The 18,520-nt window shown below is 32.7% G+C and overlaps 1 protein-coding gene across 1 annotated transcript; it reads left to right on the top strand.

The window, feature by feature from the left end:
* Window positions 1-2,009: 2,009 nt before the first annotated feature.
* On the top strand, window positions 2,010-14,838 carry LOC134714565 (zinc finger protein 93-like). Its single transcript, XM_063575915.1, has 3 exons — window positions 2,010-2,169; window positions 5,144-5,474; window positions 7,640-14,838. Exons 1-3 carry the CDS (start codon window positions 2,143-2,145, stop codon window positions 9,721-9,723), a joined length of 2,442 nt encoding a protein of 813 aa, XP_063431985.1. The 5' UTR covers window positions 2,010-2,142; the 3' UTR covers window positions 9,724-14,838.
* Window positions 14,839-18,520: the final 3,682 nt, after the last annotated feature.

Genomic DNA, 18,520 nt, shown 5'->3' with positions numbered 1-18,520 from the left:
CATTCAAGCTCCAATAAAGTATCTTGTGAAATACTTTCTGAGTATCCAGGAAACTACTCAGAATATAATAAGACATTTTTCCCATTGTATTAATCTTTCAAGTTAAATTTACGAAATTCACTCCTTACCCTTCACAGTTCATCTATTATAAACATGTCACTACACATCTAAGCATTTCATTTTTTGCTCTGACTATGATGACTTGTAAATACAAAAACCTAAAACTAAAAAAAATAAAAATTGTTTAAACCATAGTACCCCTGATCTGATATGTTGTATCCACATAGCGTGTTATAAAGCAATGCAAGACTTGAAGTAACCTTCTTCTGTTTTTTTTTTTTATTATTCTCAGAAATTTTCTATTTTTGGTAGTCGGATTAACATACTGAAGCAGTTTCCATCTAAACATTTAAAAGTTGTTTTCTATGAAAAGTTGTGAACACTATGAAATCGTTTACAAATAACATATATTAATTTTAAATATCTTGTCCAAATTAATAATCTTGCCATGAAAAGGCAGGGTGAAAATGAGATAATGTTCTGCACATCAAAATGTACCCGCGGTTATTACAGTGTGTAAAAAAGTAATATGTTTGCAGGCGAAAAGTTAAAAAAGAAAATTACATCCATGAAAATTCCACGTTTCTCATCAAGAGTGACTAGATTATACTTATATATCAATGTTACAATAAGTTCTTTTATCTTACGATAATCATCAAGGAAGGAATATACGGAGGATGCAGGGGCGGATCTAGGATTTCCAGTTAGGGGGGGCGCAAAGTTTTATTTTCGCCGAGCGGAGCGAGGCGAAAAATTTTTGGCGTGTTATTTTAGGTAAAATTATGGAAATATTCTTTCAAAGGGGTAAAATGTAGATATCTCGAAATATTGTGTGGTAAAATGAGTGAGAAATTAAAGTTTCAAGCTGAAACCGCCTTAATCCACACTTGACAACACTCTACAGATAGACGGACGCAAAGTGAGACGAGAAAGATCACAATTGCTCACCTGGCCAATATATTTTGCAAACAAAAATTTCGACTTTTACCAGTGACTTTTAATTGTCCTTTCATAATATCTGTTTTTTTACTTTTTGATTTTCGGAGGTTGTGCCAGACTTTACTGTGTTCGCCACAAAACAACTAAAATCAGAACGAGATGCATTTACGTAGTTATCTTTATTTTCTTGGGATTCCAAACCTGTAATTATACGGTAAAGAATTCGGCTAAATATTTAGGTTTGCAAGTGAGAAACAAATATAGACACAGAGATACAAATTATTAAACTAACCTTTCGCTTGAAACAGTATTTCTATCTTTCATTATACGGATTCTAAGAAAGAATCTCGCCTGCCAACTGTTTTCTTTACCATGCCATGATGAAATTGTGAAAGTGAGTAAGGGATGTGTTGGAACTTCGATTATCAAAAATTGATTATAAAAACCGGAAATACAATGTAACATTTGTATATTTACTTTAACTTCTAAACCCTATTATATTTGTCATCAAACGCAGCTCCGCGTTTGACACCTTCCTTTGAAATAATTTATAGTACTTTAATAAAGCGTAGGTCAGTTGATTTGAAGTCATGTTGATTCTCTAAAACTGACTGTTTTATATACTTTGAATGATAAAAAAGATGGAATGGTCTCTTCTGATACTTAACTATGTTGAAGTCAACCCTAGCTTTGCAAATTTTAGGGGGGGGGGGGCGCACGCCCGCCACGCCCCGCCTAAATCCGCCCCTGCCGCGGATGGGAATTTGTATCGAAAAATCATTTGAAAGTGTCTAAAAATTATGTTATGTTGTAAAATGTTTCTGTTAGCTTTTTATACAATTTTTTTATAAGCTTTAAAATTGTTATCTCGTGTTTCTATGCTGTTATACTGAGACTACTATTATAAAAAAAAGTGGTCTCAGACAGTGTTGAATAACAGATTAATCATGTAAAAAAGAAAACTCTTTACATGTAATACACGGATGTCCATCATGTGTATTCCGTTTTTATTTTTTATTAGGCCACCAGAAAGACTTCCGCCTAACAAAATAGGCTGAGCAAAGCAAAATTAGTTTGTATATTGTTACATGTTTAACAAAATAAACCAGCATATGTTACATGGATCCTTGAAAATCTGGAATCATGAACTCTTTTCCACAAAATCACAACGTAAGTTCTGCTAAATGATTTTACAAATAACAATAAACTTTTCATCCATGAAAGGAAGGTTGTCCTTGACCCTGTGTCGAGTGTATGACTGTTGGTTTGGCCTAAACTTTTGACACCGCTAATGTGTCTATTTTTAAGAAATAATGAAATCTTTATCGAGTTTCATTTAAATCATTAAATGACTTAAATAGTTTTAGGGTATAACAGTGAACAAACGGTACAGGAACAAACATTGATATTTATTAAAGATTTTTCACAAAACTAAACTGGTCTAAAGACCAAAAAAAGAGAACTTTTTACAGGTTGGAACAATCACCCATTTTCAAGGGTAGTAATATCCTTTACTGTCAGGTGTCAAATGATCATTTTCCGCTACCATTAGTGTCAAATTGATTAAAATTTTACCGTAATTTGTCAAAATATAGTTATTGTGATATCGTTATTGTGATTCATCAGAGGTCTCATGATTATCAATACTGTTATTTTTGGAAAAAAAATGATTGTGATTTATCGAAATTATTGTTTTTAAAAAGAAAGTGCTCATTTTATCGTCATGAACCAAGAGGTCAACATCTTGTCATTTGGCAATTTTTTTTTACCGTTATTTGTCATGAAGTTCATTTGATACCACCCTCATTATCATGATTTTAAAATCACATATTAATTTTTTGTACAATTTTTTTCAAGGAAAATATTACAAAGGACAAATGATTTTTTTATTAATTAAAAGACATCAACTCTCATGACTCTTGGTAAGCATTGTTAAATGTTTCCAAATATCTGGATGTTTTCAAGGGTGGATCTAGACAGATTGAAAAAGGGGGGTCCCCAACCCAGGATAAAAGGGAGATGGGTTTCAACTTTCAAATGTTCACATTCAAATTCATTGATCATCCAAAAAATTGAGAGGGGGCTCCAAACCCGAGAACCAACCCCCCTGGATTTGCCAATGGTTTTATAAATTATTGATGAGTATGATTCCTGAGTTATCTGGAAGGTGCTATTTTTTTTTTGGGGGGGGGGGACCAATCTTGTAATTTACTCTTTTTTCTAAAAAGTTCTCAGTTAACTTACCAAAAGGTTAAAGTTGCTGCTATTAACATGAACAAATGCCATTTTCATTATTTTTTGCAAAATTCCAAAATTATATTTTTTTGGCACTGAAAAGTTATAATCCCTTATTTAGACACAGGCACTTGTCTCAGAAAAAAAGTTTTACATACCTTTAATTTAGGATTTTTTTTCTGAGACAAGTGCCTGTTCCCTTAGAGCTACATTGTGTATATATACAAGTAACATTGCACATGGACAAAAATGTACATGTATACATGTATGCATGTATGGTACCCCAAATGAGTTATTATCTCCTGTTGAGATAAGAAATCTCCAACCTGAAAAAAAACTAATGCACATTAGAGTGGAAATATTAAAGCATAATGCATAATTTCTGGAATCATCTCTTTCACTGGAAAAGGTCTTTAATTTAGCATGCTTTTATGGCATCATGTACGAGATAGTTGGCATGCCTGTATCCCTGCCCTATTAAAAGTTCCAGCACTTCCATAATTGTCATTCTGTACAGTAGTATAGAAATGAGTTATTGTCGGTAAGTACATAATCTTGGCCCCCTTAGGAATGAAGGAGGGTGACCATCTTATATAAATTATAACTATTAGATTTTTATTTTTATTTCTCAAAGCTATATTTTCTCCTTTAATATTATTTTGTTTAAAGATGTGTCGATAGGTTTTACACATGAAAATCAGACATTCTTATTTTATACCACATTGATGTGACTATTCTTCTATTATAAATCAAACATCAAGTATCTTTTTACAAATATAATGTCAAATAGGAAATATATTGGTGAGGTGTACATGTTAATTCTTAAAATACTGTTATAATATAATCCCATTTAAGATCAATTACAAAAACATTCTCCTCTGACATATACCATATAAACTTTTAGAAAGATCAGAATTTTACAGTATACAAAAAGATAAGATATAATGTAGGATAATTTCATTAACCAATATCATGGTACATGTACCCATATTTTGAGCTATATACAATCCATTGGAATTACAGAATAAAGCACACTCAATGAAACAAGTGATTTAATAGAATGATTAAAGTCATTGAAACAAAAACATGTATACACATTTAAACAAAGTAACATAACTATAAGCCATGTTATTTACAAAACATTAAGTACTTTTTAAAGCCACTGTGACCTGAAAAAATTACATTTCTTAATGTAAATTTATAGTTGTAGGTATATGGGAGACAACTCCTAATAGTTTCTACATGTATACTGCAGTGTTCTCCCCAGGATTTTTGGATAGCGCTGTGGTAAGCGTGTGATTTTCCACAATTCTCAGTAACTTTGTCGCGTCGCGCGGTTTGTTTGTAATTGATTTTTTTATGTGTTTTTCCTATATTATGCTATTGATGTTTTCTCTTGTAATGATGTCCTCATCATGCTCATGGAAGTTACCCTTTGTCTCTGTCCATTCCTTTCATAAGTTTCGGTATCTTTTAAAAGCGAAAAACTCGAGGAAGGAAAGGTTAATTTGGCAGTAAAAGTTTTGCAAATGTGCCATTTTGATCATTTATTGAATGGGTCCCTACGATATTTGACATCGTTGGGTGAATTAACAATCTCTCGGATAAATAAACCAGTCGATCACGTGATCGGAATGTGTACAAAATAATACAGGATGTTTGAAATTCAAAAACCATAGCGCTGATTTTTGATTGGATAGCGCCGCGGTCTGCCCAAATACCACCGTGGTGAATTCAAATAGTGCTGAACATCACGGCGATAAAACGGCCTGGGGAGAACACTGTACTGGGATAGAAAAGTTTCATTAAATTGTTTGTTTAGCATAATCTGTACTTTTATCAGTTATAGCAGTTGAAATTGATTCTTGCTGACTGATTTAAACTTATTATTTTTTTTTTTTTTTTGTAGAATGGTGATCCTGCAGAATTTCATCAGTTAATGACCAAAAAGTTAATTCAGTCCATTCATCAATTCTTTGCTATTAACTACCAGTTCTCAAATACCTTAGCAGTAAGAGCTCAGTTGTTAGTCCAACTTGACAACAGTCAAGATCGTCTATACCAATTTGAAAATTCTGTATCAAAAGATGATATAAAATTACCCATAAATGCACCAGATGATGACGCAAGATCTACAACTGCAGGAAATGACAAAGAAATACAGACTGATCTTCTGACAAATGTAGCTGCCACACAAACAGAAGTTTTATCTGAAGAAGTCAAAATCGTCAAAGTTACAAGTGAGTTTAACAATAGAGTAAACGCTAAACAGTGTACATTAGATACCTCTGATTATTAACTCCTCATACATGTTACATGACGTACATGTAGATAACAGGATTAAAATTTTGTATGCAAGACCCACCTTTGGCTACATAACCTAGGAACAGTATATCTAACTAGTTAATATATATGTTCCTGACATAACTTAGACTCATCAGTGATGCTCAAATCAAACAAGTTTAAAAGGCAAAATAAGATACAAAGTTAAAGGGCATTGTCAATTTGAGGAACCAAATTCTGGAAGGTCTTGCTAAATATAAGTACATGGTTTATCATTCAAGGGTAGAAAATTCTTTATGTGTTACATATTTGTTTTTCATTCATTTTTTTTACATAAATAAGGTCGTTAGTTTCTCGTTTGAATTGTTTTACATTGTCTTATCAGGACCTTTTATAGCTGACTTTGCAGTATGGGGTTTGCTCATTGTTGAAGGCCGTATGGTTACCTTTAGTTGTTAATGTTTGTGTCATTTTGGTCTTTTGTTGATAGTTGTCTCATTGGCAATAATACCACATCTTCTTTTTTATATTAACTTACAAATTGTAGTTTGAAAAATTCAAAGTTTGTTAGTTTATTCTCTGATCCGGACATCCTGGCATTTAAATTTATTCGAGGGGTGAAACCAATAGGAATTCTCTAGATTTCTCATCTATTTGAAGGTGATTACGTATACTGAATATTTATATTGCAGATTATTTTTTAACCAGTGGATAAAGTATGATACAAATCAAAATTGAGATATTATATACATGTAGTGTCAAAAATGAAAGTGGCCGCATCCGTGTTCATCCTCAACCTTTATATATATTATGTATTATCATAAAATACAACTTACATTTCAATATTAAGGATGAACACGAATGCGGCCACTTTCGTTTTACACGAAAACCGTTTAAAATTTATCTAAAATGCTAGAATTGTGAAGATTTCAGTAATTTAGCATGACTTAAAGGTACTAGTACCTGATATATGTGCATTGTATTGTCAAAAACAGCCCATATTTATGTAGCAGAAGCATTAAACTGTCCAATAAATAACTGAAAGTTTACGTTTTAACATTTTTGTAAAACAGCTATATTTTGGGGCCAAAAAGGGGTCTTACTGGACCTACTCCTTTATCCACATTGCACCATTACGATCCTTATATGTCAGTTGTATTTTAAAAGACAAATGTATCAACTAGCTAATGAGCATCAGTTAGTGATCTTGTATGCGTTTGATTCAACTTTTAAAAAACTATTGTCTGATTGGTGGAATTTAAAAAAATTCATACACATTTAAAAAAATTCTAAATAAATATTCCGAGGAAGGGCAGACTAGATTTTTTAAGTGGTTGAAGACTATAAACCCTAGATATCACACACAAAAAATTATAATTTTTCGAAGATACGCATTTTCATCATCCAACTTTAGTACTTTTAGTAAGAAAATAGATTTTCGAACACTCTTGTTTTTGTGATTCATTAGATAGGTATTTCACTTGACCCATATAGTTCATCTTTTAGTACAGTGATTTTTTTTATAATATAAAGTCAACCTGTAGCTTTTTTACAAACGTATGAACATGATGAATTTAAGTTAGTAATTTGTATATTTTTTTATGCCTCATCTACGATAGTAGAGGGGAATTATGTTTTCTGGTCTGTGGGTCAATTTGTTCGTCCGTCTGTTTGTTCATTCGTCGGTCCGTTTGTCCTGCTTCAGGTTTAAGTTTTTGGTCAAATTAGAGTTTGTACCTCAATTTCACAGTCCACTGAACATAGAAAATAATAGTGCGAGTGGGGCAATCGTGTACTGGGGACACATTCTTGTTTACAAATGTATGAACATGATGAATTTAAGTTATTAATTTGTTTATTTTTTTTTGAAACATATGAACATGATGAATTTAATTAACAATTTGTATATATTTTTTTTACAAACATATGAACATGATGAATTTAATTAGCAATTTGTATAATTTTTATACAAACATATGAACATGATGAATTTAATTAGCAATTTGTATAATTTTTTATACAAACATATGAACATGATGAATTTAATTAGCAATTTGTATAATTTTTTATACAAACATATGAACATGATGAATTTAATTAATTTGTATTCTTTTTTTTACAGGATCATCAAGTAAAGATCAGAAAGCAGTTGAACCAGTTGTTAAAAACCAAGAAGACAACGATAGTGAGGATGTCTGTGTCGATGAATCAGACTCGGATCATGCTGCTGATCTTGTTGTACTGCCTACAGTTCCTCCAGAGGATACCAGTTCACCAGAAAAATCAAAAAATGAACCAGTTTCTTGCCCACTTTGTTCAGCAACCTTCAAAAGTCAAGGCAAAGTTGAGAATCATTTGAGAGTTAACCATGATATAGGGAATGTCTATCTCTGTAGTTTCTGTGAAGAAGTTTGTCCATCAAATAGAGCCTTGCATCAACATCTGGAGGAGAAACATGACCAAAAGCAACCTCAAGCGAATACCAAAAAGAGAGGGAGGAAGCCATCTATTCGGAATGTGAAAAAGCTTACCTCTGGTCTTCCTTTGAAGAAAAACCTTACTGTAACTAAAGCACTTAGTAAAGCTCAAAATAAAGGAAACAAGAAAAAACTTAAGACTGTTAAAAAACAGAGAATTCCTCCTCTTAGACTGAAAATAAAGAATGATCAATATGTCAGAGAAAAATTTTCTTGTGATGAATGTGAAAAAGTGTATAGTTCAAGTAAAGCTCTGCGACGTCATGATCTGTCTGCACATAAGAAAAACAAATATGGTTGTAATATCTGTGACAAAAAGTTCTGTAGTAAAGAATCTCTGTATCACCATAAACGAGGAATACATGCTGGGGAAAAACCGTACACCTGTGAAGAATGTGGGTCATCATTCAATTTTAGTCATAGTTTGAAACTTCACATGCTTAAACATAGCGGAAAACGACCTTTCCAATGTGTAGAATGTGATAAGACTTATCTTACTTCTAATCATTTGAAAATGCACATGATTGGAGTTCACCAAAACAACAAAATTCACACATGCCGATTCTGCAGTAAGTCTTTTGCATACAAAACAAGTTTAAAAGTTCATGAAATGACTCATGAGAACATTAAACCTTACAAATGCAAGTACTGTGACAAAGGTTTTGTAAATAGTCACTCACTGAAATATCACACAGAATCGAAACACGAAATGGACAAATGGTTTAAGTGTGAAGTTTGCCAGAAAGAATTTAAAACAGAATTCTCTATGAAGACTCATAGACGTCGCCATAGTATGGATGGCAATAGGTTCATGTGTGATGTGTGTGGCAGACAGTTCATGTACAAGAGCACACTTGAAATACACACAGCCATACATAAGGATGAGAAGACCTACCAGTGCAGTACCTGTGGTAAATCCTTTAAAACGTATGCCACCCTTTATTCACACCAGTATGTCCATAAAACTGAAAGTCCTTACCCTTGCCCTGAATGTGGAAAGCCTTTTAAAACTAAAGAGAGGTGCAAGGCTCACCAGAAAAGGCATGCTGGTACCAAGTCTTACTCGTGTGAAGTATGTGGAAATTTGTTTCAAGACAAAGGTGGACTGTCTAAGCATAAGAGAACAGTTCATGCGGATTATAAGCGATTTGCTTGTCCTGTTTGTGGAAAAACTTGCTCACGGGCAGATAATTTACGTGTTCACATGAAAATTCATGGAAAGTTAACTCAGAATGCGGAACCCATTGATACAACAACATCTATAGAGTCGCAGGTTGAGAAAGCTACTTATAATGCTGTGGCTGATGAAATGAATCGGCAACAGCATGAACAGAGAGTGCAGGAACCAGAAGGCAGTGAACCAGCTTCAGGGGTACCAGTACCAGAGCATCGTAAACCATCACCAAGTGCTGACAGCTATGCATCTCATCATTCTGTTAGAGAAATGTCAGAATCACCAACACTTACACCACTAGCATCAAGTCGTACTTACCATGAACAGTCTCACTTTACAAACATTTCCCCGGCACCAAATTTGAATGTACCTTTAGCTTTAACATCTATGGCAAGTTCACACATACATCCTGCAGATAGTAGTGATGTTCCGACACCACATGGTGGTCCAGTAACACAGATTCCTAATCCCTCTCCTTTTATGTACATGTGGCCTTATATTAATCCTCACCAGAATGTTCAGAATGCACCGGAACATGAATATTATGGACAGTGAATAAAAGGTCGGTCTATTTTTTGTTTAAACTTTGAAATGCCTTACCATACCAAATAGATATACATTGTATTGTGCATTCATTTATTTTTGTGTTTGTCAATTTTCTTTGATTGTCAGAAGATTGTGTATTTTTTCAGTATACCGTTGTACTTGATTTCTTTGTTTTTAATCCACATGCTATCTTTTAGAAAATTTGTAACTTATCTTATGTCCCCTTTTTAGCTCACCTGGCCCGAAGGGCCAAGTGAGCTTTTCTCATCACTTGGTGTCCGTCGTCCGTCGTCGTCGTCGTCGTTAACTTTTACAATAATCTTCTCCTCTGAAACTACTGGGCCAAATTAAACCAAACTTGGCCACAATCATCATTGGGGTATCTAGTTTAAAAAATGTGTGGCGTGACCCGCCAAACCAACCAAGATGGCCGCCATGGCTAAAAATAGAACATAGGGGTAAAATGCAGTTTTTGGCTTATAACTCAAAAACCAAAGCATTTAGTGCAAATCTGACATGGGGTAAAATTGTTTATCAGGTCAAGATCTATCTGCCCTGAAATTTTCAGATGAATCGGATAACCCGTTGTTGGGTTGCTGCCCCTGAATTGGTAATTTTAGGGAAATTTTACTGTTTTTCGTTATTATCTTGAATATTTTTATAGATAGAGATAAACTGTAAACAGAAATAATGTTCATCAAAGTAAGATCTACAAATAAGTCAACATGATCAAAATGGTCAGTTGACCCCTTTATGAGTTATTGCTCTTTACAGTCAATTTTTAACCATTTTACATAAATCTTAGTAATCTTTTACAAAAATCTTCTCCTCTAAAACTACCAGGATAAATTAAAACAAACTTGGCCGCAATCATTATTGGGGTACCTAGTTTAAAAAATGTGTGGCATGACCTGGCCAACCAACCAACATGGCCGCCATGGCTAAAAATAGAACATAGGGGTAAAATGCAGTTTTTGGCTAAAACTCAAAAACCAAAGCATTTAGAGCAAATCTGACAGGGAGTAAAATTGTTTATCAGGTCAAGATCAATCTGCCATGAAATTTGCAGATGGATCGGACAACCTGCTGTTAGGTTGCTGCCCCTGAATTAGTAATTTTAAGGAAATTTTGCCGTTTTTTGTTATTGTCTTGAATATTATTATAGATAGAGATAAACTTTAAACAGCAACAATGTACAGCAAAGTAAGACCCAAAAATAAGTTAACATGACCAAAATGGTCAATTGACCCCTTAAGGAGTTATTGTCCTTTATAGTGCATTTTTAACAATTTTCATAAAATTTGTAAATTTTAACTAACATTTTCGACTAAAACTTTTAGGCCAAGTTCAATATAGATAGAAATAATTGTAAGCAGCAAGAATGTTCAGTAAAGTAAGATGTACAAACACATCACCATCACCAAAACACAATTTTGTCATGAATTCAAATGCATCCTTTGTTTAATATTCACATAGACCAAGGTGAGCGACACAGGCTCTTTGGAGCCTCTAGTTTTAGTTTTTACTCAGTTGTAAAAATATGAGAGAGAGTTCCTAGGTTTTATCATTGTTAATATGTATACATGTATGTTTTTTTATATATTTTGGACTGCTCAAGCAGAGTTTTTCATGTGTGTGCTTTTTTCAAACCCTTCCGTTTGCAATCATAATTGACCGAAATAAAAAATCTGTATCATTATGGTCACGCACATTTAATAATGAATTGGTCTGTTCACTGACAGAAAACACTTGTTATAGGCTTTCATTATTTATTGTTATTGGATATTACAGTATTTTATAACAGCACACACATATTCTTAATTGTGTATACATTTTTAAGATGTTGATTAGAAAGTATATGATGAATTTTCAATTTTCTTTGATGTAAGTCTGGTTAATTGTAAAGTAAAATGCTATCAAAGCAGCAATGATGGCAGTGTACCAAAATGATTCATAACACATGTTAAAGCAAATAACTTCCATTAAAATACATTTTGTCATTCTTTTAAAGTGAAGAAATACAATTTCAATTGTTAATACATTTTATATGAAAGCAAAACTATAATTTTAAATTTTAAAAAGATGCATTTCTGCTGATAATTTTAACTGTTAAACCGCACAAACGCCAGGAATGCAGGTTTATGTATCGCTAATATTTTTTTGAAACATGAATTTAGCAGATGCATGGTATTTCAGGGATTTTTATAGCTGGCTATGTGGTATGGGTTTTGTTCATTGTTGAAGGCTGTATAGTGACCTACAATTGTTAATTTCTTATTCATTTTGGTCTATTGTGGAGAGTTGTCTCATAGGCAATCATACATACCACATCTTTGTTTTTATGTGTACATTTAATCCTCTTGGCTATTAGGTATTCAGATTTCTGTAGTGTTGATGATTATGATACTGAGGTTTTTTTTTAAGCTTTTATAAAAATAAGGAAATCAGACTTCATGGATGTTTTCCACCCTTGTAGTGAAATAGTAAATGATATGATATAAATCATATATATGTGGATTTTTTAACAAAAGTTTGTCCTCAAGACAGAGTTTGAAGATTTAATATATTCATGTATATATATATATCATTTGCAGTATTAATTCTAATTATATTGATTGGAAATACTTATATTTTTCTTTTCTATAAACAGGCGATTTTTTGAACTGCCCCTCATTTCAAAATTATTTTGATGGATAAGAATAAAAAGTCATTGACAAATTGATGGATAAGAATAAAAAGTCATTGGCAAATGTCACTGTCCTGTTGAATCAAATGGTGCTAACTATATTTTCTACAGAATTTCACAGTTTCTTTTCAATACACAGATTTTTCAGTAATTGTAATTCTAAATGTGTTCCAACTTGATTATTAGTGAGTTTCAGGATGCTACCGGTATATGCATTTTGGTTCCTGTATAAGTTAAAAACTATTTTTACTTTAAACTTTTTGTCTTTTTTTTCCTGAAACTGGTGCCTAGAAAATAACTTAAAACTTCAATTTGGATTATTTATAACAGCTTCCTCAGTAACTAGGCATCTTTTTATTCAAAATGTGCATATGATGATATTGTGAAATGTCTAACGAATTATTTATGCTAATGCCAAGCTGTGATAACACCTTATTTCTTTTCCTTGAGGATATATACATTGTATATATAAACGAGTCTAAACGAGTCTAAATATATATATATATATATATAAAATTCATTATTTGGTTAAAACTTTCATGAATGTTTACTTTGTTTTAACTTTAGTTTTAATGTTCACAATACCACTATTGCTTTTACATGATCTGTTGTAAATAGTTTTCTGAACCTAGTTATATATGTTCTCTGTTACTGCTTTAACTATTTGTTACTCATACCTGCCAACTGTCACTATTTGCGGGGAATTTCCCCCATGGAGGCTCCCAAATTGAAATTTTGAAAGGGCAATTTTGTCCACAATTTAAACAAAACAATTAATTTTACAATTACTTGAGGTTTATAAAAGTATGGAGAAGCCAAAAAACAACATAAAAATATATTTGCAGGCCCCCCTTGAAAGTTTTTTAAGACTATGATAGCCATCTTGCATGCAAAAACCCCATGGGCATGTTGAAAAGTTGGCAGGAATGGTTACTTCTGACTTTGAAGTGTAATGATCTTGCATTTGGCTGAAAATAACTTTAATTTGGTCAGGAATATGAAAATAAAGAGAAGTAGTACGATTGCCAATGAGACAACTATCTACCAGAATTTAAATGTTGTAGATAGACTCAATCATTGGAGACCTTTATAAACTCTTTTTAATACTGTTTATTTTGATTTCAATACTAGTTTGTTATTGTGCTATGAATGATTATTTGAAGGATAATTTATAATGTCCTTTCAAGGACATTTGATTCAAGAAAATTTGAAGAGTTACCTTGAAAGGGGGCGGAGGTCTAGATCATGTTAAAAATATGAATTCCTTGGGTTATTACTACACTCATATGTGGAAAAGCCTAGCGAAAGGTAGTGCGACGTTATCAGTCAAACACACTTTATTAGATTAACTCGTGAAGGAATGATAGTTTTCATTGGTAAATTCAAACCTTCAACCTCACACCTGGGAAAATAGAACACACGTACTATAAGTTGAATGGACTAATCAGTATTCACGTAGCTGGTCAAGGTTATTGTAATAACACATTTATTGTAAATTTGAATAGCAGAAATAAATGTTCTGTGTCCTAAAAATATAGTCCTTTCCAAACAATACATTTTTATATAGATTAGACCTTTGGTTTTCCCATTTGAATGGTTTTACACTTTAATTTTTGGTGTGAGCCAATGCTCTATGGTGAAGGCAGTACATTGACCTATAAAAGTTTACTTTTATAAATTGTTAATTGGATGGAGAGTTGTCTCATTGGCACTCATAGCACATCTTCCTCTATCTATATAAAATGATTACAGCATTTACCAAAAACATTAGACAGTACACAGAGGCGGATTCAGGGGGTCCCGGGTCCCCCCTTTTTTGGAAAAAAATTGGTTTCTTATATAGGGATCACTGAAGCGGGCCCCCTCTTAGGTCTGTCAGTGGGCCCCCACTTATGAAAATTCTTAGATCTGCCACTTGTACAACAGAACACACCAAAAAACAACTTCTTAGAGAAACATAACACAAAACAATAAAGAACAACCTACTGTCCAGAAAGCCTGAATTAGTTTATACACAAAAGAGGCCATCATGTAGTGGGGTCCACATTTCAGCTTAGAAATGACTGTCTCATGTTAGCCCACTGTTTGATATATTACGCAAAAGTATTTGTATTTTTGCTTGCAAATGTATGTGAATCATGAATTAAAAGTGGTGAAATAAAACAGCTTGAATTTTTGTATATTTATTAATGTGTGTTTATCTTTTTCATCAACTGTACATAGATATAGCAATATTTGAAAATGTGATGTTTTTTTTAAATTTTTTGTTTTTTTATGTGTACCTTTTTTTCCAAATATGCATTTTAATTTGTTGAATTTAACACATTTATCATGTGAATATTTTTCCTGCTTGCAAGGTAAAACAAAATGTATTGATCCAATGTATGCAGGTCAGTATTGATAGCTATGGCTTAACGGATTAAAGTTTAGAGAGATTATTTTCTGTCTTTTTATCTTGCCTATAGAATACAAGACAATTTACCCTAAAGGAATGCTACCTTTTATGGAAACATTTCTAACATGTGTTGAGTTGCTGTCTTTGCTGTACCCATACATTCTTTATTCAAACATCAAATATTTTAATAAAAAAAAATGCCTCAGTGCTATTGTGTGGCATGTTGGCCTCAAGTCCTGATGTCATGGGTTCAAATTCCATCCTAGTCAAATCAAAGACTAAAATTGGTATTTGCTGCTCCTTCATTCTGAAGCACATGGCATTGAGGAGTAAAAGCTAAGACTGCTGGACTTGTAGTCATAACATGTAAAAAATCCTACTCAGCGTGTCTGTCTTGTGAAAAGTAGGGTTGATATTCATATTTTTAAACTTTGAAATTATCTTGTCCTGAGTAAGCATATAAATGTTGCTCCACTATAAGCAGCCATTCATCACAATCAACCAAAAAGTACAATATTTAATTGTATAAATTGCATAGATTAAAAGCATTTTTCACAAAGAAAGATTTAATTTTTGCCCAAAAATAGAACCAGTAAATAAGAATATATACAAGAGCAATTTATCAGATGAGACAAGGCTGAAATAGCACCACTTTTAGACTTATTTCTTAATGTGGTACAGAAAAGATATAAATGCAATGGATTTTCTTCTTGCACATCTGAACATTATTGTTGGAATTGATAAAAGATTCCTTTCTGTTTACTGATGGGTCAATTTCAGAATTCTTATAGTTTCGTAATTTCTTTTTACATTTACCATAATTTTAGGTTGGTTGGATTGAATTACTGTAAGTTATATAAAATTGTTATAATTGGTGAACGTATTAACACAGTTGGATTTTCAAAAAAGTCCTTGTGTCAATTTAGAATTATAGAACTAACTGTCAGATGAATAATATGTCATGCATTTTTGTGAAACCTGCAACCTTTGTCTCAGAAAGCTTGACATAGGGATAGTAATCAGATGGCAGCAGGGGTGTTAACTTATTTCTTAAAAGCTTTACTTTTTAGAAGGTGAAAGGCATGGATGCTTAATACTTTGTATATAGATGTCTTGTTACTGTTCCGGACCATATGAGTATTTGGACCATACGCGTATGGTCATGACCAATATGGTCCGACCGTACGCGTATGGTCGGACCATATGAGTATAATACTCGTTTGGTTATTAACGGGCCAGACCATATGAGTATTTGGACCATGTAGGTATATATTTTTTTAAATTACATTAAAAAAGTTTCAATAATACAAAAACTTTATCTACAAAAATGATGGTTGCATGACAATGTTTTATAATTATAATTCAAATACTACGTAAAAACAAATATTGATGCCATAGTTAGTTTTCATCGTTAATTACATTCTTGAATGTAGGCTTGGGGGGACGTTTACTTCCACACATGGTATCATAGATATTTTGCATTTGCAAGTCGGTTGTGCACGAGTCCTTTTCATTTACACCTTATGTTTGCGAGTGAAAAGCTAGCCTTTTTGTATACGGTGTTTTTATGAAGCTCTAGATCTCAAATATCGTAACTTGATTGCGAATTCCAATACACCATATTTACGAGACAACTAAAATAAACTATGTGACTTTCCAGTGACTTCTTGTGTAACAGTAACAGATCATCATTTAAAAAAAATTTTGGAATATATTTTTTAAGCCGACATATTGCCATGCACTCGTAATAACAAATCCGTGATGACCATCGGTATAAAATGTGTTTATTATAGTTTTGACAAGTAAGTAAAATTAACTATTTGAAACTTCTAATTTTTATTTAGCTAATCTTTTTATTATAATATGATAATAACATTACCTATATGATAGCGTGTTTTTAATTAACATTCATACCATATGAAGAGTTTAGAAGTATTAAAAGTAAACTGTAACAGAGTGTTAATTACCCCGACCATACGCGTATGGTCCAAATACTCATATGGTCCGGAACATTACCAAATGTCAGTCTGTCATATGTCCATTTTCCTTGACCTCATTTTCATAGTTCAGTGAGTACAATAGGTCTAGTATATTTGGTGTATGGAAGGATTGTAAGGTGCACATGTCCAACTGGCAGGTGTCATTTGACCTCCACCTCATTTTCATGTTTCAGTGGTTATAGTTAAGTTTTTTAGTTTGGTCTGTTTTTGTAATATTGTACCCAATGGGTCAACTATATTTGGTGTATGGAATGATTGAAAGGTGAACATGTCTAATTATCAGGTGCCATCTGACCTTGAAATCATTTTCATGGTTCAGTAGTTTTTAGAGTTTTGATGTTTTTTCTAATACATTTTGCACTTTATGCTAATAGTCAACTATATTTGGTGTTTGGGTGTATAAATATTTAATAATGTACATGTCAGTCTCGTAGGTAATATTTGACCTTGACCTAAGTTTCACGGTTCACTGATCAATGTTTTTGTGTTTTGGTCAGTTTTTCTAATACTGTATGCAATAGGTCTAGTATATTTTGTGTATGGAATGATTGTAAGGTGTATATGTCCAACGGCATTTCATGGTTCAGTGGTAAAGGTTAAGTTTTTAAAGTTTTGGTGTTTTTCTAATACTTTATGCAAATAGTCAACTATATTTGGTGTAAGCAAGGATTTGTATACAAATCCTTGGTGTAAGGGTGTGTAAATATTTTATGATGTACATGCAGTCTCGCAAGTTGTATTTGACCTTGACCTAATATTCACGGTTCATTGCTCAGTGTTTTTGTGTGTTGGTATGTTTTTTGTCTCGCCTTAATAGAGTCAAAAAGCGAAACATGTTGTTTCCGTTGTCGGCGGCGTCAGCAATGTATTAGTTTGTGATTAGGTCTAGTTTATGTTGAACCACAAGTGGTAGGTCAATCATATTAGATATGCAGTTGTATAAGCATTGGCACATCTCATTTCCAGAGATTATTCGGCACTGCCCACTCAGTCAGTGTCAATTGACTTTGAAACTTTTGCTTATTTTACATGCATTAGTTTGGTGATTAGGTCAGTTTATGGGGACAAGTGGTAGGTAAAAGATATTTGGTATGCAACTTTGTTTAAGCATTGGCATATCTCAATTCCATGGAGATAATTTGATTCTGGCCCCTTAGTCATAGTTTATTGACTTTGAATATTTTTTTGTAAGTTATCGTGTATTTGTTTGTGATTAGGTAAACTCAAGGGGACCCATTAGTGGTAGGCCAATAGTAATTGGTATTCAGTTGTATAAGCATTGGCACATCTTATTTTCATGGAGAATATTTGGCCTCGTCCCTCCGTCAGAGTCTAATGACTTTGAAACATATCTTAGTTTACATGTATTAGTTTGTGATTAGTTCAGTTTAAGATGAACTGCTTATGTTAAATCAATGATATTCGGTATGCAAATTTATTAACATTTGCAAGTTTTGTGTCCATGGAGATTATATAGTCCCACCCCCTCTTCATGTTTCTTTGAAACTTTTACATAGTTTACAAGTTAACTTTTGTATCTAGGTTTGGGAATGACTTACAATAGGTCAATGGCATTTTGTATGCAGTTGTATTAGCATTGGCACATCTCATTTATATTGTTTAGCCTAACTCAGTCATGGTTCATCGACTTTGAATATTTGCATAACTTGTGTAAGATGTTAAAGTATTACTATTTTGATAATAAATAGAGTTTTTAATAGGGTA

The sequence above is a fragment of the Mytilus trossulus genome, chromosome 4 (assembly GCF_036588685.1).
Source record: "Mytilus trossulus isolate FHL-02 chromosome 4, PNRI_Mtr1.1.1.hap1, whole genome shotgun sequence".
NCBI classification, from domain to species: Eukaryota; Metazoa; Mollusca; class Bivalvia; order Mytilida; family Mytilidae; genus Mytilus; species Mytilus trossulus.
The sequence above is the reverse complement of the archived record's forward strand: the minus strand, read 5'-3'. Positions and strand labels throughout refer to the sequence as shown.

Excerpts from the sequence above, each read along its gene's own strand:
- LOC134714565 (XM_063575915.1), top strand. The coding sequence starts at position 2,143 with ATGAACTCTTTTCCACAAAATCACAAC. Across the intron at positions 2,170-5,143 it reads CTTTTCCACAAAATCACAAC|AATGGTGATCCTGCAGAATT; the intron begins GTAAGTTCTGCT and ends TTTTTTTTGTAG. Across the intron at positions 5,475-7,639 it reads CAAAATCGTCAAAGTTACAA|GATCATCAAGTAAAGATCAG; the intron begins GTGAGTTTAACA and ends TTTTTTTTACAG.